Consider the following 25,645-nt stretch of genomic DNA (forward strand, 5'->3'; position numbering starts at 1 on the left):
TCAATCACTTTGTTTTCAGGATTCATTTTGGTCTTTTGTATTTGCATTCAATTCGAAAGCATTTCGACCAAATTCGAAAAGTCGTTTGTATTCGAAATGGGTTCAACGAAATTCTAAAAGTCATTCGAAATCGAAAAGATCTCAACCGAATTCGAAAGATAACGGGGACCAGTCCTTAAAATGGAACTTCAGCCTTTTGGGTGGAGCTCCGCTTTAAATTTGTTTTCAAACTTTTCGAAGTCTAACAAATTTCATGTAGTCGGATCGGTAAATTCGTTCAATTCGTTTTCGGGATTTGTTTCGTTCATTTGTATACGAATTCAAGTCAAAAGAATTTCGACCAAATGAAAAAAGTCGTTTGTATTCGAAATGGATTCAACTGAATACTAAATGGATTCAACGAAGTTCGAAAAGTCGTTCAAAATCGAAAAGATTTCAACCGAGTTCGAACAATAATGAGGACCAGTCCTTAAAGCAGAACGTCAACCTTTTGGGTGGAGCTCCGCTTTAAATTTGTTTTCAAATGTTTGTTCGAATTTGTTTTCGATTTTGTTTTCTAATCGAATTTCAGCCGACTTTTGTTTTGTTATTTCCAGGGGCGGACTGACCATTTGGAAACTCGGGCACTGCCCGAGGGCCCGGGGTCAGTAGGGGGCCCCATGAGATGCCCCTGGTACCTTTTTCATAGGCTTTTTTGAGTTTGGGCAAGGACACAGGGGCCCCATGATCCCCTATTGCCTGGGGGCCCCATGAGTTGTCAGTCCGCCCCTGGTTATTTCAGATTAGTGTAAATTCGGTATTTTTGTAGTTCGTTGCTCTGCAACATCCGAATAACGAAAACATTTGTCTGAAATGCGATTCGGAACGAAACGAACCGCACACGTCTACTTTTGCTGTTTGTTGCTGCATACAATCATTTCCAGGGTCAGGTCTATCTAATCCGCAGCAGAGTTTGTCTTCCAGTTCACTGATCAGCATCAGTGAAGTGTGCCCTCCGGTGGAAGTTTGCCCTTAATGCTGTGCACATACTACCACTGGCAGTTCAGGAAATTAAACATTTGAGCTCTCCCCCCCCCTTGTACACCCCTCATTTTACACAATGTTCACTCTTATTTATATATACAGTATACTATATACAGTTGCAAGAAAAAGTATGTGAACCCCTTGGGATCACGTGGAGTTTTGCATGAATTGGGCATAAAATGTGCTCTGAACGTCATCTAAGTCACAACAATAGAAGAACACAGTCTGCTGAACATAATACTACACAAACTTTAGATGTTGCCATGGTTTAATTGCACATAATATGTAAACATTCACAGTGCAGGGAGGAAAAAGTATGTGAGGCCCTAGCTTAATGACTTCTCCCAGAGCTAATTGGAGCCAGGAGTGAGCAAACCTTGACTCCAATCAGTGTGATGATATTGGATGTGTTGCTGACAGCTGTCCTGCCCTTAAAAAACACACACCTGTTTTTGGTTTACTGGTTTCAAGAAGCACTGTCTGATGTGAACCATGCCTCGCAAAAAAGAGCTCTCAGAAGACCTACGATCAAGAATTGTTGACTTGCATGAAGCTGGAAAGGGTTACAAAAGTACCCCCAAAAGCCTTGGTGTTCATGTATCCACGGTAATACAGACTGTCTACAAATGGAGAAAGTTTAGCACTGTTGCTACTCTCCCTAGGCGTGGTCGTCCTGTAAAAATCACTGCAAGAGCACAGCGCAGAATGCTGCATGAGGTAAAGAAGAATCCCAGAGTGCTAGTTAAAGACCTACAGAAATCTCTGGCACATGCTAACATTTTTGTTGACACATCTACAATAAGGAAAACATTAAACAAGAATGGAGCACATGGGAGGACACCACGGAGGAAGCCATTGCTGTCCAAAAAGAATATTGCAGCATGTTTGAAGTTTGCAAAAGAGCACCTGGATGTTCCACAGCACTACTGGCAAAATATACTGTGGACAGATGAAACCAAGATTGAGTTGTTTGGGAAGAACACACAACACTATGTGTGGAGAAAAAAAGGCACAGCACACCAACATCAAAACCTCATCCCCACTGTGAAACATGGCGGAGGGAGCATCATGGTTTGGGGCTGCTTTGCTGCCTCAGGGCCTGGAGGGATTGTTGTCATTGATGGGAAAATGAATTCCAGAGTTTATCAAGACATTTTGCAGGAAAACGTACGACCATCTGTCCGCCAACTGAAGCTCCGCAGAGGATGGGTGATGCAACAGGACAATGACCCAAAGCATACAAGTAATTCAACAAAACAATGGCTGCAACAACACAGAATACGCCTTCTGGAGTGGCCCAGTCAGAGTCCTCACCTCAACCCGATTGAAATGCTGTGGCATGACCTTAAGAGAGCGATTCACACCAGACATCCCAAGAATATTGCTACACTGAAACAGTTTTGTGAAGAGGAGTGGTCCAAAATTACTCCAGATCGTTGTGCAGGTCTGATCTGCAACTACAGGAAACGTTTGGTTGAGGTTATTGCTGCCAAAGGAGGGTCAACCAGTTATTAAGTCCAAAGGTTCACATACTTTTTCCTCCCTGCACTGTGAATGTTTACATGTTATGTGCAATTAAACCATGGCAACATCTAATGTTTGTGTTGTATTATGTTCAGCAGGCTGTGTTCTTCTATTGTTGTGATTTAGATGATGTTCAGAGCACATTTTATGCCCAATTCATGCAAAACTCCACGTAATCTCAAGGGGTTCACATACTTTTTCTTGCAACTGTATATATATACACAGGGGTGGACTGACCATTCAGACTCGGGCACTGCCTGAGGGCCCAGGGTCAGTAAGGGGCCCCATGAGATGCCCCTGGTACCTTTCATAGGCTTTTTTGGGTGTGGTTTGAGTGTGGGTGAGGACACGGGCCCCACGATCCCCTATTGCCCGGCGGCCCCATGAGTTGTCAGTCCGCCTCTGTATATATACACACTCACTTTATTAGGTCCACCTGTTCAATTGCTTGGTAACAATGCATTTAGGCATCTAGACGTGGTGATTTTATTAGGTCCACCTTGCTAGTACCGGGTTGGACCCCCCTTTTGCCTTCAGAACTGCCTTCATTCTTCATGGCGTAGATTCAACAAGGTGTTGGAAACATTCCTCAGAGATTTTGGTCCATATTGACATGATAGCATCACGTAGTTGCTGCAGATTTGTCGGCTGCACATCCATGATGCGAATCTCCCGTTCCACCACATCCCAAAGGTGCTCTATTGGATGGAGATCTGGTGACTGTGGAGGCCATTGGAGTACAGTGACCTCATTGTCATGTTCAAGAAATCAGTTGGAGATGATTGGAGCTTTGTGACATGGAGCATTATCCTGCTGGAAGGAGCCATCAGAAGATGGGGACACTGGAGTCATAAAGGGATGGACATGGTTAGCAACAATACTCCGGTAGGCCGTGGTGTTTAAACGATGCTCAATTGGTACTAAGGGGCCCAACGTGTGCCAAGGAAATCTCCCCCACACCATGACACCACCACCACCGGCCTGAACCATTGATACAAGGCAGGATGGATCCACCACACCATGACACCACCACCACCACCAGCCTGAACCATTGATACAAGGCAGGATGGATCCACCACACCATGACACCACCACCACCAGCCTGAACCACTGATACAAGGCAGGATGGATCCACCACACCATGACCCCATCAGTACCAGCCTAAACCATTGATACAAGGCAGGATGGATCCACCACACCACCACCACCACCAGCCTGAAACGTTGATACAAGTTAGGATGGATCCACCACACCATGACACCACCAGCACCGCCACCACCAGCAGCCTGAACCATTGATACAAGGCAGGATGGATCCACCACACCACAACACCACAAGCACCAGCCAGAACCATTGATACAAGGCAGGATGGATCCATGCTTTCATGTTGTTTACACCACGTTCTGACCCTACTATCTGAATGTTGCAGCTGAAATTGAGACTCATCAGACCAGGCAACGGTTTTCCAATCTTCTATTGTCCAATCTTGGTAATCCTGTGTGAATTGTAGCCTCTTTTTCCTGTTTTTAGCTGACAGGAGTGGCATCCGGTGTGGTCTTCTGCTGCTGTAGCCCATTTGCTTCAAGGTTGGATGTGTTGTGCGTTCAGAGGTGGCATTCTGCATACCTTGGTTGTAATGAGTGGTTATTTGACTTACTGTTGCCTTTCTATCATCTGGATATTTTCTCTTTTTCGGACCATTCTCTGTAAACCCTGCAGATGGTTGTGTGTGAAAATCCCAGTAGATCAGCAGTTCTTGAAATACTCAGACCAGCCCTTCTGGCACCAACAACCATGCCTTGTTCAAAGTGACTTAAATCCCCTTTCTTCCCCATTCTGATGCTCAGTTTGAACTTCAGCAAGTCGTCTTCACAACGTCTAGATGCCTAAATGCCCCGAGTTGCTGCCAAGTGATTGGCTGATTAGCAATTTGTGTTACCGAGCAACTGAACAGGTGGACCTAATAAAGTGGCTGGTGAGTATATCTACACACTTGTTTATTCAATCCTTTTCATTTCTCTCTATATATGGCTTCTCACCTGCAATATGGCTGCAGCTGAAGGGAACACGTTGGGATAAGGATCGGTTCCTGTGTAAACAAAAGCAGAGTTGTAATAGGATAACAGGTGATTTTACTGACTTACCTAGCAATACATTAACGTTGCTGTAAACCTCTGAAATGAAAAATGAACAAAGTATTTCCTTCTATAGTGTGTACTTGCCTCAGTCCAAAGCACCTAATGTGATGTATGTCTTCTCTCTGCATGAGTCACTTCTGAAAGTCTATGCCAACACCAAGAAATCTCAGGAGATGTTCCCCTCCACCCCACAGCACACAACAAGCGACTGACAGCCCCAGCTGTGCATGTTTTCCTATGAGACTGTGTCAGGAGGGGGTTGCCCATTCCCTTCACTCAGGTCTCAGATTACACACTCCCTGCTGTGCAGTTAGGGACATAAAATCCCCATCACCTGCCACCTGAAGCTCAGAAATGTTGTGTAAATTCTCTACTTTGAACTTATGTAGAGGAGATACAGATAAACAGGTACAACTCATGTAGGAGGATTTGTTTCATCTCTGTGTATCACCTGAGGCCAATGGGTATATGTAAGGATTTACAACCTCTTTAAAGATTTAAAAAATACTTTAAAGTTGCAGTCACATGGCTGAAAATAGAGCTGCTTATCCCGTGTAAAGATCCATGCACACGGGCGGCTGGGCTCATTCAGCGTAAACACCAGTGTCCTCCACAGGGCTGTGGAATAAGGGGGTGCCCACCAGTCCTCTTGTACAGGCCCCGGGCCAGCAGGGGGGCCCAGGCAGCTGGGTGAATCGGATGTGGGCAGGAAGGGTGATTGGGGCAATTACTGGAACCAATTCCCTGTATGGCTTTCCCTGCAGCAGCTGAAAGCTGGCTTCTTCTCCCCCCCCCCCCAGCTGGCTTTCAGCTGCTGCAGAGAGAAACATACAGGGGATCATTTCCAGTAATTTATCAGCCCCTTCCATTCCTGAATGAACACAATGAGTGATCGGTACCAATCACTCCCTAAGTTCATTCATAAATGAAGCCTAGTAAACTGTGTTCTTTTTTGTGGGGATGGGGGGGGGGGCCTGTTAGGTTGGCTGCATGGGACCCTGTGGTTTGGGGGGCCCCTGTCAGGTTGGCTGTAAGGGGCCTTGTGGTTTCTAACAGCAGCCCTGGTCCTCCCGCCTCCCCAGGTTGCCTGGGTACAGCCTTCTATAGACACAAATGGCTATGTACTACTGTACTCGGGTATACGGCGGTGCTATTGGTATATGGCGATGCTGCGGGTACACAGCGGTGCTACGGGTATACGGAAGTACTACAGATATACAGCGGTGCTACGGGTATACAGCGGTGCTACGGGTATACGGCGGTGCTACGGGTATACGGCGGTGCTACGGGTATACGGCGGTGCTACGGGTATACGGCGGTGCTACTGGGATACGGAGGTGCTACGAGTATACGGAGGTGCTACAGATATAAGGCGGTGCTATGGGTATATGGCAGTGCTACTGGGATATAGAGGTGCTACGAGTATACGGAGGTGCTACAGTTATACGGCGGTGCTACGGGTGTACAGAGGTGCTACGAGTATATGGAGATGCTACGGGTACACGTCAGTGCTACAGGTATACAGAAGTGCTACAGATATACGGCGGTGCTGCGGGTATACGGCGGTGCTGCGGGTATACGGCGGTGCTACGGGTATACGGCGGTGCTACGGGTAAACTGTGGTGCTACGGTATACGGAGGTGCTACGGTTATAAGGTGGTGCTGCGGTTATACGGCGGTGCTACGGGTGTACGGCTCTACAGGTCAGGCCTCTGGTACCTCCCCCTTGTTCTGGTGTCCTTCAGACAGGTCGGAGGGCTCTGCAGGTCAGGGTTCTGGTACCTCCCCCTTGTTCTGGAGACCTTCATACAGGCCAGAGGGCTCTACAGGTTAGGCCCCTGGTACCTCCCCCATGTTCTGGAGTCCTTTAAAAGATCCTAGAAGCCAGTGGGTGGAGACGTGCGTGTGCCCTACCCGTTCTGCCATTCATGGCCTTGGCTGTCAATCACTGGGCCCCAGCTGGTAATTACTCGCTGGCGCCCAGTGATTTCCGATGGGGAGGTATCAATCACCAGGCCCTGGCTGTCAATCTTCGGGCCCCCGCCGATAATTACTCACCGGGGCCTGGTGACTTCCAATGATCACCGATGGTGATAATCACCTAACAGTCCTCATCAGTGATCATCACTTAACAGTCCTCCTCCCTGCCAGCTTGGACACAAAGCTCTGGATGGCTGTGCATAGCACAGCCATCCAGAGCAGTGTGATTACAGTGAAACACACACACCCCGCCCCCTAGTAGAACACCCCCTGCACACAGTTAACCCTTTGATTGCCCCAGATGTTAACCCCTTCCTGCCCAGAGTGCTTTTTATTAGCACTGATCACTGTATTGGTGTCACTGGGGATGTCAGTGACACCAAGTCAGTTACCCCCCAGTGTCAGAATGTCCGCCGCAGTCCTGCGATCGTCGCCATTACTAGTAAAAATAAAATAAAAAATCTCAGTATCCATACCGCCATTTGTGAATGCTATAACTTTCATGTAAACCAATTCATTTTCACGTATTGGGATTTTTTTTTTTTTTTGCAAAAACATGGAGCAGAATACATTTTGGCCTCCGCTTATGACAAAATATGATTTTTTTTAAAAAAATTTTATTGGACGTGTTTCATAGGAAAAAGTCAAAAATATTGTTTCTTTTCTCAAAAATGTCGGTCTTTTTTTTGTTCATAGCGCAAAGGCGATCATTTGTGGGAAAAAAAGAGGATATAATGTTTAATTCGGATGCAGCGTTGCATGACCGCGCAATTGTCAGTTAACCACTTGCCTATTACCCCCTTATTTACCAGGCCAATTTTCAGCTTTCAGCGCTGTCGCACTTTGATTGACAATTGCGCGGTCATGCAAGATTGTACCCATATGAAATTTTTATCATTTTTTTCTCACAAATAGAGCTTTCTTTTGGTGGTATTTAATCGCCGCTGGGCACTTTACTTTTTGCACTATAAGCAAAAAAATTGCAAAAAATTTGAAAAAAAAAAAAGTTTCTTTGTTTCTATTATAAAATTTTTCAAACAGGTAATTTTTCTCCTTCACTGATGTGCGTTGATGAGACAGCACTGAAGGGCACTGATGGGCACTGATAGGCGGCACTGATAGGCAGCACTGAAGGGCACTGATAGGCGGCACTTATAGGCAGCACTAATGAGGTGGCACTGATAGGCGTCACTGATAATGGGTACTGATAGATAGCACTGATAGGTGGCACTGACTGACATCACTGCTGGGCACTGACTGGCACAACCGCTGGGCACTGACTGGTGGCACTGACTGGCAGCACTGCTGGGCTGCACTGGTGGGCACAGGTGGGTGGCACTGGTGGGTGTCACTACTGGGCACAGGTAGGTGGCACTTCTAGGCACAGGTGGGCGCACTGCTGGGCACAGGTGGGTGCATTGCTGGGCACAGGTGGGAGGAACTTGTGGGTGGCACTGCTGGGCACCGATCATCAGGGCACTGATGATCAGTGACCCTGATGATCGGTGCCGATCCTCGCTCTGACAACTGCCGGTTCTCAGCAGTACTTTCCTCACGATCTGACAGCGTGAGGAAAGTGCAGCCGAGAACCGGCATTTGCATTTCCCGGTGATCAGCGTGTCATTGGACACGGCTGATCATGTGGTAAAAGGCCGCTGTGATTGGCCTTTTACCACGTCACGTGATCAGCTGTGTCCGTAGGACACAGCGATCACGGAGATCGCCGGGTGCGCACCCCTGGGGGCGCACAGGAGAGCGCGTTCTGGGAGGACGTCATATGATGTCCACCCAGAACTGGCCGGCCGCAGTGCAGCCGTCATTCGGATATCTGCGGTCGGCAAGTAGTTAAAGTAACTCAGCACTGTATTGCAAAGAATGGCCTGATCAGGAGGGGGGGGGGGGGGGGGAATCCTCTGGAGGGCGAGGGGTTAAAGTGGTGCTCCACCTAATGGGGGAAGTTCAGCTTTAATGCTTTGTCCCCCGCTCCCCAGGATTGGTACCTTTGGGGGGGGGGTTAAGTCCTCCGGAGGGCGAGGGGTTAATGCAAAGTCCGCTTTAACCTGGCAATGATTATCGCAGCATTGTTCTTTTTTTTTTTCCAAATAACTGAGCAATTTGTCCAGACAGCTAATATACCTAATATAGTCACAAGCAAGTTGCCGTTTCCCTGGCTGCTGGAATGCCAAAAAGGAACGGAAAAATAACCCCTGTGTGCCTGGCAGCGATTGGAGGAGAGAGGAATTCTGACAAATATGCCGCATCTCATTTATTCCGACTATTATTAGTCTGCAATTTCTGCGCATTAAGCCGGGGTGAAATTACCACTAAAAAGGTCTCATAATTCACTTGGCAACCACATAAATATTGAGTGTGGTGGGGAGCGACCGAAGATCGCAGATTGGGATTTGAATCGATCAATCATCAGCCCTGCGGACGGTAGAGCGTGCCATGTCTGCTCATGCTAACCGTCTTGTGATGTTCTTGAAATGCTAAAGTGGCCCTTGTATGAAGAGCTGACACTCTAATGGTACGGGCAGCGCAGTGCGTAAATGGTTAGCACTTCAGCCTGGCAGTACTCGGGTTGTTGGTTCAAATCCCAACCATGGCACCACCTGCCTGGAGTTTGCATGTGCTCCCTGTGCCTGTGTGGTTTTCCCTCTAGGCATTCTGGTTTCCTCCCACACTCCAAAGACATGCTGGTAGGTTAAATGGCTCCTGTCTAAATTGGCCCTAGTATGTATCAATGTAAGTTAGGGACCTTAGATTGTACACTCCTCAGGGGCGGGAACCAGGGGCGAGCTGACCATTTGGAAACTCGGGCACTGCCCGAGGGCCCGGGGTCAGTAGGGGGCCCCATGAGATGCCCCTGGTACCTTTTTCATAGGCTTTTTTGAGTTTGGGCAAGGACACAGGGGCCCCATGTTCCCCTATTGCCTGGGGGTCCCATGAGTTGTCAGTCCACCCCTGGTGGGGACTGATGTGAATATACAAATACTGCAGCTGCTGACTTTTAAAATACAGCCACTTACCTGTCCCTCGGTCCAGCGGTGTCCTCACCACAGCTGATTTCACCGGCCGTCTTCTCTCCCCGGCATCTTCAGTGTGGGCATCCGACTGTGACAGCATGTCGCTTCACAGCCGGGTGCCCACTGCACATGTGCGAGAAGCGCTTCGCTTTGTGAATGACCCCGTGGTCTTCTGGGACCTGTCACTTGTCCCAGAAGACTACGGGGAGGGAGGGGGAGGATGACTTCTGCCTCTGATCGACTAGGCCAGGGGTAGACAACATGAGAGCCTCAGGACTACAAGTTCCATCATGCCTCTGCAAGTCATAGCTGTAACTGTCAGTTTTGTAATGTTGCAATGCCTCATGGGAAATGTAGTTCCAGAACAGCTAGAGAGACGCAGGTTGCCTACCCCTGGCCTAGGCGATCGCAGCGGAAGTGGGAGCAGGTACCTGTCAAATTCGGGTACCTGCTCCCCAAAGGTGCCAATTCTGGGGAGCGGGGGACAAAGCATTAAAGCGGAACTTCCCCTTTTGGGTGGAGCTCCGCTTTCACCCTTTGCCCTCCAGAGGATTCCCCCCCCCCCCCCTTCATGACCAGGCCATTTTTTCGATACGGAGCTGCGTTACTTTAACTGACAATTGCACGGTCCTGCAGCGCTGCACCCAAATTACATTTACGTCCTTTTTTTTTTTTTTCCCGCAAATGATTGGTCCTTTGCACTATGAACAAAAAAAGACTGACATTTTTGAGAAAAACTATATTTTTTTACTTTTTCCTATTAAACATGTCCAGTAAAAAAAAATTTGAAAAATTAAATTTCGTCATAAATTTACTTTAACTGACAATTGCGCGGTCATGCAACGCTGCACCCAAATTAAATTTACGGCCTTTTTTCCCAGAAATAGAGCTTTCTTTCGGTGGTATTTGATCGCCTGTGCGTTTTTATTTTTTGTGCTATGTATATATATATAAAAAAAAGACCGACAGTTTTGAGGAAAAAACAGTATTTTTGACTTTTTGCTATTCAACATGTCCAGTAAAAAAAAAATAAAAAAAAAAAATTTCGACATAAATTTAAATTTCGTCATAAATCCCAATACGTGTAAATTAATGGATTTACCTGAAAGTTATAGCATTTACAAATGGCGGTATAGATACTGGAATTTTTTTTTTTTTACTAGTAATGGCGGCGATCAGCGACTTATAGCGGACATTCTGACACTGGGGGGAAACTGACTTGGTGTCACTGACATCCCCAGTGACACCAATACAGTGATCAGTGCTAATAAAAAGCACTGACACTGTACTAATGGCACTGGGCAGGAAGGGGTTAACATCTGGGGCGATCAAAGGGTTAACTGTGTACAGGGAGTGTTTTACTAGGGGGATGGTGTCTGTGTGTTTCACTGTAATCACACTGCTGTGGATGGCTGTGCTGTGCGCGTTTCACTGTAAGCACACTGCTTTGTATGGCCGTGGTATGCAGAACCATACAAAGCAGTGTGCAGGAGTTGACAGGGGAGGAGACAGGGGAGGAGAACTGTTTTGTTTACAAACAGTTCTCCTCCCCCCCCCCTGGCATTCACCAGGCAACGGTGAGTAATCACCAGCCAGGACATTGATTGACAGCTGAGGCCGCGAATGGTGGCCTACCCGGAAATGCAAAATCACATATATATATATATATATGTGATTTTGCACACCACTGCGCAGCATATCTGCTATAGGGCGGACGGGAAGCAGTTCATTTTGCTACAGATCTTATGGCATTGTATGCAGAGTTAACCCTGAAGAAGGAGCTGTGCCTCTGAAACGCGTTGGGTACTCCAATCAGAGCCTCTGCTTGCATGATATAATCCTCTACTTCAATTTTCTGTAACAATTGACTGACGTGGAAATTATGCGTTATCTTTTAGTTATTATGTAATAAAAGTTATTCTAAATTGCTTTTTTTCTTTTTTTTAAACTTTGTCTATAAATTGCCTAAAAAATTCCCAATCCCAGGAACTGGATGCAATTGCAGAGCAACAACCCCAACTAACCAAATGAAACGTAGACTGAATGCTGAAAATGCATTGAAAGTATATAACCACTTCCAGTCCGGACACTTTCCCCCGCTTCCAGTCCGGACACTTTCACCCCCTTCCAGTCCGGACACTTTCCCCCCCTTCCAGTCCGGACACTTTCCCCCCCTTCCAGTCCGGACACTTTCCCCCCCTTCCAGTCCGGACACTTTCACCCCCTTCCAGTCCGGACACTTTCCCCCCCTTCCAGTCCGGACACTTTCCCCCCCTTCCAGTCCGGACACTTTCCCCCCCTTCCAGTCCGGGCACTTTCCCCCCCTTCCAGTCCGGGCACTTTCCCCCCCTTCCAGTCCGGGCACTTTCCCCCCCTTCCAGTCCGGACACTTTCCCCCCCTTCCAGTCCAGACACTTTCCCCCCCTTCCAGTCTGGACACTTTCCCCCCCTTCCAGTCCGGACACTTTCACCCCCTTCCTGTCCGGACACTTTCCCCCCCTTCCAGTCCGGACACTTTCCCCCCCTTCCAGTCCGGACACTTTCACCCCCTTCCTGTCCGGACACTTTCACCCCCTTCCTGTCCGGACACTTTCTCCCCCTTCCAGTCCGGACACTTTCCCCCCCTTTCAGTCCGGACACTTTCACCCGCTTCCTGTCCGGACACTTTCACCCCCTTCCACTCCGGACACTTTCCCCCCCTTCCACTCCGGACACTTTCCCCCCCTTCCTGTCCGGACACTTTCACCCCCTTCCACTCCGGACACTTTCCCCCCCTTCCACTCCGGACACTTTCCCCCCCTTCCTGTCCGGACACTTTCTCCCCCTTCCAGTCCGGACACTTTCACCCCCTTCCAGTCCGGACACTTTCACCCCCTTCCTGTCCAGGCCAATTTTCAGCTTTCAGCGCTATCACATTTTGAATGACAATTGCGCGGTCATGCAACACTGTACCCATATGAATTTTTTAGAGGCAGATAAAACTTTATTTTGGTGGTATTTATTCACCGCTGGGATTTTTATTTATTTTGCTATATAAATGAAAAAGTCCAAACATTTTTAAAAAAAGTGTTTTTCTTATAAAATCTTGCAAATAAATAATATTTCTTCGTAAATCTTGGCCAAAATCTATTCTGTTATCTTTTTAGTAAAAAAAATAACCCAAATTAGTTTATAACCAAAAATTATAATTTTTAAAAAAAAATTTTACATTTTTATTTAATTTTTTTATATTATTATTTATGTTTTTTTTTCTACATACTGTCACCCTAGCAGTACAGTGTCACCATGGTGACACTGTACTACTTGTGGGGGCGTTGAAGATTTTTTTTTTACACTGATTGCTTTTACACCCATAAAGGCTGTAAAAGCAATAATTTCTCCATCTCTCTGGCTGCATTCTTGCAGCCATTGAGAAATGCTGTGTGAGCTGTGATTGGTCACAGCTTGTCACATGGTACGAGGCTGTTGTGAATAGCCCTGTACCATGTGATCTCTGTGATCATTGACAGATTTCACACATAGTAAGCAATGATGTCAGAAGTGACATCTTGCTTACTACTCTGCATGTGATCACTGATTGGCCAATCAGTGATCACATGATCGGGACCTCGCACAGAATTCCCGTATGACGATCGGTGTTCCACTGTGTCCGGAGGACACAACGGGCACCGGATTGCGGTGCTGTGCGCTCCCAGGGAGCGCGCACAGCTTGAAAATGCGGGTGTCTTTTAGGAACGGCAACCCACCCCCGGACTGCCACCGTCCGGCCGTTTATAAACGGCGGCCAAACGGGAAGTGACCCCATACACCAATGACTGAGACGTCTCACGACGGCAGCGCAGACTCCATGCAGCCAGACGTACCTGGAGCCGGAGGGAAGGTGAAAGAGTTGCTCCGCGATGAGACGGGTGACACTTTGGGGCTCAGGGATGGAGAAGAAACTGCTAAAAGAAACAAAAAATATAAAAGAAAACATTTGTTACAATAAAGCAGATCTGCAGCTCCAACGGCGGAGTAGACATACAAAATGTAGACATTTGTTTCCTTTCGATTCGATTCATTATTTGACTCATTTCATTTTGTTTGGTCAGTTACATTTGTTTAATTCGTTTTTAAGAATTTGTTTCTTTTTTTTCTAATTCAACCGAATCCGATATTTCAAATGGAGACTGAAAACAATTCTATAGGATTCGATAATAATTCCGACGTTACAATCCACAATCCATGTGTGTTGTTGGTGGTATGCGGGGCTATATGAAGAGTTGTACGGCCCTATTGGAAATTTTCACAGTGCCTTTGTTGATCACTACTCACATCCCCATAGTGTAACTCACAACTTTTTGTAATGTATTTTGGTCTTTTCTAATCTATTCTATTCTTTTCTATTATTTTGTATTCTATTCTAATGTATTTTATTCAAATTCATTCTATTCAAAATTCAAATTTCAGAAGGCAGTTGTATTCTTTTCTAATTCTATTCTATTCTATTGTTTTTCTATACTATTCTATTCTATTCTTCGATTCTCTATTCTGATCATTTGTATTCTTTTCTCTTCTATTATTTGATTTTCTATTTGATTCTAATCTTTTCTATTCTATTCTGTTCTATTCTAGTTGATTCTATTTTATTCCCTTATTTTCTGTTCTATTTTGCTCTGTTTTACTTAATATTGTTTTCTATTCTCTTCTTTGATTTTCTATTCTAATCTTTTGTTTTCTTTTCTATTTTATTCTAATTGATTCTATTACTTTCTATTCTATTTTTTTTCTATTCTAAACTATTCTATTCTTTGATTTTCTATTATAATCTTTTCTATTCTTTGATTTTCTATTCTAATCTTTTCTATTCTAATCTTTTCTATTCTTTTCAATTCTTTGATTTTCTATTCTAATCTTTTCTATTGTTTGATTTTCTATTCTTTTCTATTCTCTTCTTTGATTTTCTATTCTAATCTTTTGTTTTCTATTCTATTTGTTGATTTTTCTATTCTAATCTCTTCTATTCTACTCTAATTGATTATATTCTTTTCTATTCTTTGATTTTCTATTCTAAACTATTCTATGCTTTGATTTTTTATTCTAATCTTTTCTATTCTATTCTTTGATTTTCTATTCTAAATTCTTTCTATTCTAATCTTTTCTATTCTTTGATTTTCTATTCTATTCTAATGGATTTGATTCTTTTTTTATTCCTTTATTTTATATTCTATTTTGTTCTTTTTTACTCTATTCTTTTCTATTCTCTTCTTTGATTTTCTATTCTAATCTTTTGTTTTCTATTCTATTTGTTGATTTTTCTATTCTAATCTCTTCTATTCTACTCTAATTGATTATATTCTTTTCTATTCTTTGATTTTCTATTCTAAACTATTCTATGCTTTGATTTTTTATTCTAATCTTTTCTATTCTATTCTTTGATTTTCTATTCTAAATTCTTTCTATTCTAATCTTTTCTATTCTTTGATTTTCTATTCTATTCTAATGGATTTGATTCTTTTTTTATTCCTTTATTTTATATTCTATTTTGTTCTTTTTTACTCTATTATTTTCTATTCTCTTCTTTGATTTTCTATTCTAATCTTTTGTTTTCTATTCTATTTGTTGATTTTTCTATTCTAATCTCTTCTATTCTATTCTAATTGATTATATTCTTTTCTATTCTTTGATTTTCTATTCTAAACTATACTATGCTTTGATTTTTTTTTTCTAATCTTTTCTATTCTATTCTTTGATTTTCTATTCTAATCTTTTGTTTTCTTTTCTATTCTATTCGTTGATTTTCTATTATAATCTTTTCTATTCTATTCTAATTGATTCTATTACTTTCTATTCTATTTTTTTTCTATTCTAAACTATTCTATTCTTTGATTTTCTATTCTAATCTTTTCTATTCTAATCTTTTCTATTCTTTGATTTTCTATTCTTTTCTATTCTCTTCTTTGATTTTCTATTCTAATCTTTTGTTTTCTATTCTATATGTTGATTTTTCTATTCTAATCTCTTCTATTCTATTCTAATTGATTTATATTCTTTTCTATTCTTTGATTTTCTGTTCTAAACTATTCTATGCTTTGATTTTTTTATTCTAATCTTTTCTATTCTATTCTTTGATTTTCTATTCTAATCTTTTCTATTCTATACTTTGATTTTCTATTCTAATCTTTTCTATTCTATTCTTTGATTTTCTATTCTAATCTTTTCTATTTTATTCTTTGATTTTCTATTCTAATATTTTCTATTTTATTCTTTGATTTTCTATTCTAATCTTTTCTATTTTATTCTAATTGATTCTTTTCTAGTCTACTCTTGATTTTCTATTCTAATCTTTTGTCATTTTTTTCTATTCTATTCTTTGATTTTCTATTCTATTCTAATGGACTTGATTCTTTTCTATTCCTTTATTTTCTATTCTATTTTGTTCTGTTTTACTCTATTATTTTCTACTGTATTCTGTTCTATTCTTTGATTTTCTATTCTGTTCTTTTTTCTTCTAATCTTTTCTATTCTTTTATTTTCTATTCTATTATATTTTCTATTTCTTTATTTTCTGTTCTATTTTATTCTTTTCTTGTTTTCAAATTCAAATTGGTTTTAAAATTTGTTTTCGAATTTGAATTTGTTTCCAAATAATGGGAAATTTTTCTGAATTTCGAACGAAACAAACTGCACATGTCTACGCTGGAGAGTCAAACCGCTGCTTTCACATTGGTCTGGATATCCAACAGTTTGGCAATCCGCCTGCACAGTGATTTAATTAACAATGCTGCTCGGGTAGCCTGAGGGTTGCTGATTGTAGCACTGTACAGATGGAGTGTTAGAGGACTGGATATCCAGTGGTCCGGCTCTCCAGTGGTCCGGCTCTCCAGTGGTCCGGCTCTCCAGTGGTCCGGCTCTCCAGCGATCTGGCTCTCCAGTATGCTGTCAACAAAGGCCAGCTTTTACAGTATGAAGCACACGCACTTTGGAAAAAGGATTTTAAAAATGTCATATTCTTGGCTTGTATGCAGCCTGACTGTACAACAAGTAAAATAATTGAGGCTTTGATTGTTCTTTAAAGTGTTACTAAACCCACAACAGTACAATCAGTCTGTAGATGCAGTAAAGCGTGCTTGTTATACTCACTGTGGAACCTAAGGGGTTAATCCTCCGCATTGTGTAATAAGGATGTTTGATCCTGTCTTCTCTGATCCTTCCCTTTTCTTCTGTCCCCAATTCATCTGCTGATAGAACAGAGCCTTGGGGGCAAGCTGCACATGCTCAGTTTGGTGTGTATTGCCAGAGAGGTTTTTTTCCTTTGGGAGAGTGCATGTGATCAGTACAGGGCCAATCAGCACTGTCCAAACAGAGGTCAGGGGTCCTGCAGCCTCATAGGGGAGAATGAAAACTCCTATAAGATTAACTAGTGCTCTGCTGGACACTGATAGAAGTCAGACTGCTATATACTGCTGATGAGAAAAGGTATTAAGCAGTTTATATTTACTAAAATAATTGCATTTCCATGTTCCGTGTACTGTGGGAGAGCGGATATAGTGAATGCAGGGTCCGGGGAGAGCGGATATAGTGAATGCAAGGTCCGGGGAGAGCGAATATAGTGAATGCGGGGTCCGGGGAGAGAGTGGATATAGTGAATGCAGGGTCCGGGGAGAGTGGATATAGTGAATGCAGGGTCCGGGGAGAGCGGATATAGTGAATGTAGAGTCCGGGGAGACCGGATATAGTGAATGCGGGGTCCAGGGAGACCGGATATAGTGAATGTGGGGTCCGGGGAGAGCGGATATAGTGAATGCGGGGTCCGGGGAGAGCGGATATAGTGAATGCGGGGTCCGGGGAGAGCGGATATAGTGAATGCGGGGTCCGGAAAGACCGGATATAGTGAATGCGGGGTCTGCGGAGAGTGGATATAGTGAATGCGGGGTCTGGGGAGAGCGGATATAGTGAATGCGGGATCCGGGGAGAGCGGATATAGTGAATGCGGGGTCCGGGGAGAGCGGATATAGTGAATGCGGGATCCGGGGAGAGCGGATATAGTGAATGCGGGGTCCGGGGAGAGCGGATATAGTGAATGCGGGGTCCTGGGAGAGCGGATATAGTGAATGCAGGGTCCGGGGAGAGCGCATATAGTGAATGCGGGGTCCTGGGAGAGCGCATATAGTGAATGCGGGGTCCGGGGAGACCGGATATAGTGAATGCGGGGTCCGGGGAGACCGGATATAGTGAATGCGGGGTCCGGGGAGACCAGATATAGTGAATGCGGGGTCTGGGGAGACCAGATATAGTGAATGCGGGGTCCGGGGAGACCGGATATAGTGAATGCGGGGTCCGGGGAGACCGGATATAGTGAATGCAGGGTCCGGGGAGACCAGATATAGTGAATGCGGGGTTCGGGGAGATCGGATATAGTGAATGCAGGGTCCTGGGTTTAGTAACACTATAAGTTAATTCACCAAGGAAGAGCATTATAATCATTAGTATGATAAACTATTACATGTCATCCCAACTCCTCCCAAGTCATGCCTTCAAAAGTTTGACCCCACCCCCAGGGCTTAGTCATAGGGATCCATAGGGGGTCATAGGGCAAAACACGTTGGGGGCGTAGGAGGGGTCAGGCTGAAACCACTTTCTTCACCCTTCGTTACTTCTTGGCTGTTCTTTCAGGGTGCGGAGTTCCATCCTCTCTTCTATGTATGTATACAGAGCCGGGACAGGCTTTCAGTCTTTCTTGACAATTGTTTGGAGCGGCACATGAAGTTTATATGGTTCTTGGGTACATTTATTAACATTTAACGTCTAATTTCCAATTGACCTAATGCAGGCCAGGTAGGGACAGACAAAGGGCTGGAGGTGGCCCAGGGGCCATAAAATGCACAGGTCTGTTCTAGAAAGTACATCCTGTTCTGTCTAACCCAATGTTTCTCAACTCCAGTCCTCATGGACCCCCAACAGGTCATGTTTTCAGGATTTCCCTCAGATGAAACAGCTGTGGTAATTACTAAGGCAGTGAAACTGATCAAATCACCTGTGCAAAATAATGGAAATCCTGAAAACATGACCTGTTGGGGGTCCATGAGGACTGGAATTGAGAAACACTGGTCTAACCTAAGACCACAGAACTCTCAGTGGAATACTTGTTTTCCACCTACGGGCCCCCTCCAGGCACGGATTGTTGGTACTGAACCATAGCAGAGAGTTTTCTTGATTGGCTGCTTCTGCCTCTACAAATCCCTCACCAACTATGGACCAGTGCCAGGAGGCAAACCAGAGCTGGGTAACAGTAATATTGCAGGGCGTTTTAAACAGCATAAGTAGAGTTCTGCTTTAAGTAAGCCTGATAACAAATACCTGTAGGAGAGTCGGAGAGGCTGCATCGCGATCGCCTCCCCCGCCGTGTCAAGAATTTCTCGCTGACTTTCTTTGCCTCCTCCAGTAGCTCCAAGTTCTTTTTTTTGTCTTCCTCTGTTATCCTGATATCGGGTAAACTGTCGTGTAGTAGGTCAATCACGTGGCCATTGTTGTCTGAAAAAGAGCTTTAATAAGCTGAAACCAATGACACAAGCTTGCTAGTTGTTGTGGCTCCTCTGACCTTGTGGCTCTAGTAGTATGGTGGCTTCCTCAGCTCAAATGATCCTCGGGAACATATTTTGTAACCACATGAACAAGATCCTTACCTAAACCCAATCACTAGGTTGTCATCTAATGTGTGAAGGCAGATGTTGATTGCCACATGCCAGGGGGGTGTGAGGGTTTAGGAAAACACCCTGTTCTAATTTCCATAACCCAATCACCATGGTGCTATGATATCTAGGACAGGTATGATAAGAAGAAAAGTCTTTTTTTCACACCTTTTACCTTAGGAAGCCACTTGGATGAGTGGTTAAACAGAAAAAGTGCAACTGAATGTGACTAACTACCAACAGCTATATCATAACCTAGGTCAGTGGTCTCCAAACTGTGGCCTGGGGGCTGGATGCAGCCCTTTGCTTGCCTTTATCCGACCCTTGGGGTACTATTCCTACCACTGATATGAGACACTGATCTGCCAACTGACATCAACAATGGGGCACCATTTCTCCTACTGATGCCAACAATGGGGTGCTATTCTTCCCAATGATACCAATGATGGTATAATTCCAAATGTGGTGATGTTTTCTGATACCAGGAAAATTTCCAATCCCGCTGGCCACAGTCTGCCCCCCTAAAGTCTGAAGGACAATAAACTGGCCCTTTGTTTAGAAAGTTTGGAGACCTCTGACCTAGATAAATCGGAACCTTCAAGATTTTTCATTTCCATGAGACTTTGTTCATGGGCCTAAGGAGGCTCTATGGCCTATGGGTCTAAGGGGGCTCTATGCATTCAGGGACCCACTGCAGTTGTCCAGCCCTGTGTGCAAGGGGTCTAGGGGGGCCTTATGCATTCAGGGATCCACTGAAGTTAGTCAGTACTGTGGCAAGGGGCCTTAGGGGGCTCTATGTGTTCAGGGACCCACTGCCGTTAGCCAGCCCTGTGTGTAATGGGCCTAAGGGGGGGGGTCAATGCATTCATAGTGGTAGTGAATTAGCAGCGTGAGACTCTATTCATGGGCATAAGGGGGTTCTATGACCTATGGGCCTCTATGCATTCAGGGACCCACTGCAGTAAGCCAGCCCTATGTGCAAGGGTCCTAAGGGGGCTTCTATGGTTCAGGGACCCATTTCAGTTAGCCAGCCCTGTGTGCAAGGGGCCTAAGGGGGGGGTCAACACATTCATAGTGGTAGTGAATTAGCAGTGTGAGACTCCATTCATGGGCATAAGGGGGTTCTATGACCTATGGGCTTCTATGCATTCAGGGACCCACTGCAGTAAGCCAGCCCTATGTGCAAGGGTCCTAAGGGGGCTTCTATGGTTCAGGGACCCATTTCAGTTAGCCAGCCCTGTGTGCAAGGGGCCTAAGTTGGCTCTCTGCATTCATAGTGGTATTGTATTAGCACCGTGAGACTTTGTTCATGGGCCTAAGGGCGATCTATGGCCTATGGGTCTAAAGGGGCTTTATGCGTTCAGGGTCCCACTGCAGTTAGCCAGCCCCATGTGAAATGGGCCTAAAGGTACTACTTTGACACTATTAACAATTTTAGAGGTTTGACTTCAGTTCCTCTCTGATGCTGATAACTGTCTTTATTTCTAATGAATAGGATGGATAATTTCCTGCAGCCGTGTAAAATGAACAGGAGATAAACAACATAAAAGTGTAACACAATGATGGTTTTGCATCCGCCCAAACATTGTTTAAAACCGTTTCATGTTATTCCCTAATGTCCTCCACCTTTAATGGCCCACTCTCCTCCACCTTGGCTCCTGTCCCGCTCCTCACTATTCCATGTAAAGCAAATCACTGTCGTTTAAAGCTCAGAGATGTTTTGGAGACTGGAACGTGTTCTTGTAAACAGTGTCGAGTGTTTTGCTTCTGCGGCCAAATACTTTCTCCGCTGCCTCTGGTATGTCCTGGCAGGGGAGATGCATTTTTTTGGGTATTTACCATCAAAGTGGAAAAAATCATGCCAACTCTGCTGTCCAAATTGTGATGGCCGCACGTGTGTCTTGACCACCCAGACTGTGCTCGGGGAATTATGATGACACCTTTAAAGTGTCTTTCTATCCAAAAATGGAGCGCTTACTTATGGGCATACAATTGATGATTGTATCTGTTGGCTTCTTGTATGTTTTAGAGGAGCCTTCCCCAACCTTTTCAACACACAGGAACCCTTGAAATACTTTTCCAATCTCAGGGAACCCCTGCTAAAAATGACTATATCTACAACTCATGGTACATTAGTGTGATGGACAGTGGGAACAATATTCCTTACACATCCTTACCCCCTTACAGATAGCTAAAAAAAATCAAATCAGTGGGAATTCATCTGAGAGGCAGAAATCACTTATTGCTCGAAGAACCCCAAGCAACCACTGGAGGAACCTTAGGGTTCCATGGAACCCTGGCTGAAAAAAAACCCTGTTATAGAGACTTGATCCTTCTGTTGTGTTCTTTGTAATGCAAACCAAAAGCAAATCAAGAGTGGAGCTCCCTTGTATTGGTTTCAATGGGTGGGCAGGGCTGGGAATTCTGAGAGAAAGAGAAGCTGAACTCAGGGATCTATTTTGCTATAAAGCTCAAAAAACATAAATGGGCCATGAGCGGAGCCTCACAGTGCTAATTCAATACCACTCAAACATCACCCCTCTCCCAATCTATAAAACTGCAAAAGTCATAGACCATTGTTAATATACTCTATATAATAAATCAACAAGAAGGGCACGGCCACCCTATGCATTACCATAGGTGCCATTTACTTATAAAAAGAGTGTAATTATACTCACAAAAGCTGTGTAGTCATAGACTTGTACATAGCATAACCATCAATCCCTGGATACACCAGAACCTGGATGTTCCACAAGAACATCTACACGACGCTCAATGGCAGAATCAAGATCTAAAATGTTTTGAGGGCTCTATCCTTTTCCTCAGAGCCAAGGGTCTGTTGTACAAGGTAGCTCTGAGGAAGAGAGTGTAGCCCTTGATTCTGCCAGTGAGTGCCATCCAGGTCCTCCCATTAAACAGCCAGATTGTGGTGTATCTAGGGCAGTCATTCTCAACAAGGGTGCCCAGGCACCCTGGGGTTCCTTGAGGTTTCTTCAAGGGTGACTTGGCAAAATGTCTAAAAATTGCCCAAAACTTGTATACGAGTCAGCGGGTGGAACAAGCCTGCCTGTTAGGTACACAAAGCCACAGGTTTTCATTGTGCACCATTACAGCCTTCTAGCCGCCGGCATCCTGACAACCAATTATATCATCAGTTGGTAAGGAGGATGTTGGTTGCCTGCACAGCATCCTAGTTTGACCCTCCCCTGCCCCTCTCCATCAGTGATGAGGTCACATTAGCTCAGCGATGGAGAAAAACTGAGGGAGAAGAGGCAGTGGAGGGGAGGTTGCATGCAGAGGTCAGAGCTGAAGAGGAGTGAAAGTGAGATGTGGATGGGGATGAAGAGGTAAGCAGCTGTGGAAGAAGGCTGCACTCTGTGTGTAGCACACCCCTGAACTCTGCACTCTGAGTGTAGCACACCCCTGAACTCTGCATTCTGTGTGTAGTGCACCCCTGAACTCTGCACTCTGTGTGTAGCGAACCTCTGAACTCTGCACTCTGTGTGTAGCACACCTCTGAACTCTGCACTCTGTGTGTAGTGCACTCTGTGTGTAGCACATCTCTGAACTCTGCACTCTGTGTGTAGCACACCTCTGAACTCTGCACTCTGTGTGTAGCACACCCCTGAACTCTGCACTCTGTGTGTAGCACACCTCTGAACTCTGCACTCTGTGTGTAGTGCACTCTGCGTGTAGCGCACCCCTGAACTCTGCACTCTGTGTGTAGCACACCCCTGAACTCTGCACTCTGTGTGTAGCACACCCCTGAACTCTGCACTCTGTGTGTAGCACACCTCTGAACTCTGCACTCTGTGTGTAGCGCACCTCTGAACTCTGCACTCTGTGTGTAGCACACCCCTGAACTCTGCACTCTGTGTGTAGCACACCCCTGAACTCTGCATTCTGTGTGTAGTGCACCCCTGAACTCTGCACTCTGTGTGTAGCACACCTCTGAACTCTGCACTCTGTGTGTAGTGCACTCTGTGTGTAGCACATCTCTGAACTCTGCACTCTGTGTGTAGCACACCTCTGAACTCTGCACTCTGTGTGTAGCACACCCCTGAACTCTGCACTCTGTGTGTAGCACACCTCTGAACTCTGCACTCTGTGTGTAGCACACCTCTGAACTCTGCACTCTGTGTGTAGTGCACTCTGCGTGTAGCGCACCCCTGAACTCTGCACTCTGTGTGTAGCACACCCCTGAACTCTGCACTCTGTGTGTAGCACACCTCTGAACTCTGCACTCTGTGTGTAGCGCACCTCTGAACTCTGCACTCTGTGTGTAGCACACCCCTGAACTCTGCACTCTGTGTGTAGCACACCCCTGAACTCTGCACTCTGTGTGTAGCACACCCCTGAACTCTGCACTCTGTGTGTAGCACACCCCTGAACTCTGCACTCTGTGTGTAGCGCACCCCTGAACTCTGCACTCTGTGTGTAGCACACCTCTGAACTCTGCACTCTGTGTGTAGCGCACCCCTGAACTCTGCACTCTGTGTGTAGCACACCCCTGAACTCTGCACTCTGTGTGTAGCACACCCCTGAACTCTGCACTCTGTGTGTAGCGCACCCCTGAACTCTGCACTCTGTGTGTAGCACACCCCTGAACTCTGCACTCTGTGTGTAGCACACCTCTGAACTCTGCACTCTGTGTGTAGTGCACTCTGTGTGTAGCACATCTCTGAACTCTGCACTCTGTGTGTAGCACACCCCTGAACTCTGCACTCTGTGTGTAGCACACCCCTGAACTCAGCACTCTGTGTGTAGCACACCCCTGAACTCTGCACTCTGTGTGTAGCACACCTCTGAACTCTGCACTCTGTGTGTAGTGCACTCTGTGTGTAGCACATCTCTGAATTCTGCACTCTGTGTGTAGCACACCCCTGAACTCTGCACTCTGTGTGTAGCACACCTCTGAACTCTGCACTCTGTGTGTAGCACACCCCTGAACTCTGCACTCTGTGTGTAGCACACCTCTGAACTCTGCACTCTGTGTGTAGCACACCTCTGAACTCTGCACTCTGTGTGTAGCGCACCCCTGAACTCTGCACTCTGTGTGTAGCACACCCCTGAACTCTGCACTCTGTGTGTAGCGCACCCCTGAACTCTGCACTCTGTGTGTAGCACACCTCTGAACTCTGCACTCTGTGTGTAGTGCACTCTGTGTGTAGCACATCTCTGAACTCTGCACTCTGTGTGTAGCACACCCCTGAACTCTGCACTCTGTGTGTAGCACACCCCTGAACTCTGCACTCTGTGTGTAGCGCACCCCTGAACTCTGCACTCTGTGTGTAGCACACCTCTGAACTCTGCACTCTGTGTGTAGTGCACTCTGTGTGTAGCACATCTCTGAACTCTGCACTCTGTGTGTAGCACACCCCTGAACTCTGCACTCTGTGTGTAGCACACCCCTGAACTCAGCACTCTGTGTGTAGCACACCCCTGAACTCTGCACTCTGTGTGTAGCACACCTCTGAACTCTGCACTCTGTGTGTAGTGCACTCTGTGTGTAGCACATCTCTGAATTCTGCACTCTGTGTGTAGCACACCCCTGAACTCTGCACTCTGTGTGTAGCACACCTCTGAACTCTGCACTCTGTGTGTAGCACACCCCTGAACTCTGCACTCTGTGTGTAGCACACCTCTGAACTCTGCACTCTGTGTGTAGCACACCTCTGAACTCTGCACTCTGTGTGTAGCGCACCCCTGAACTCTGCACTCTGTGTGTAGCACACCCCTGAACTCTGCACTCTGTGTGTAGCGCACCCCTGAACTCTGCACTCTGTGTGTAGCACACCTCTGAACTCTGCACTCTGTGTGTAGTGCACTCTGTGTGTAGCACATCTCTGAACTCTGCACTCTGTGTGTAGCACACCCCTGAACTCTGCACTCTGTGTGTAGCACACCCCTGAACTCTGCACTCTGTGTGTAGCGCACCCCTGAACTCTGCACTCTGTGTGTAGCACACCTCTGAACTCTGCACTCTGTGTGTAGTGCACTCTGTGTGTAGCACATCTCTGAACTCTGCACTCTGTGTGTAGCACACCCCTGAACTCTGCACTCTGTGTGTAGCACACCCCTGAACTCTGCACTCTGTGTGTAGCACACCCCTGAACTCTGCACTCTGTGTGTAGCACACCCCTGAACTCTGCACTCTGTGTGTAGCACACCCCTGAACTCTGCACTCTGTGTGTAGCACACCCCTGAACTCTGCACTCTGTGTGTAGCACACCCCTGAACTCTGCACTCTGTGTGTAGCGCACCCCTGAACTCTGCACTCTGT

General features: G+C 45.6%; 1 protein-coding gene across 2 annotated transcripts in view; it reads right to left on the reverse strand.

Annotated features, from left to right (window-relative positions):
• IRAG1 (inositol 1,4,5-triphosphate receptor associated 1) overlaps positions 1–25,645 on the reverse strand; it is a 177,945-nt gene that overhangs the window by 67,082 nt on the left and 85,218 nt on the right. Inside the window, exons 5-7 of one of the 2 annotated variants that reach the window (XM_089654615.1) lie at positions 19,031–19,204; positions 13,555–13,632; positions 4,587–4,636 (exon numbers count right to left, since the gene is read on the reverse strand). In XM_089654615.1, the coding sequence (XP_089510741.1) occupies positions 4,587–4,636; positions 13,555–13,632; positions 19,031–19,204 (302 nt within the window). Of the gene's footprint in view, positions 1–4,586; positions 4,637–13,554; positions 13,636–19,030; positions 19,205–25,645 lie in introns of both variants that reach the window. The other variant, XM_089654614.1, reaches the window with a different exon arrangement.

Source organism: Staurois parvus, unplaced genomic scaffold (assembly GCF_062004578.1).
Source record: "Staurois parvus isolate SC_StPar_1 unplaced genomic scaffold, SC_StPar_1.0 ptg000781l, whole genome shotgun sequence".
Taxonomy (NCBI): Eukaryota; Metazoa; Chordata; class Amphibia; order Anura; family Ranidae; genus Staurois; species Staurois parvus.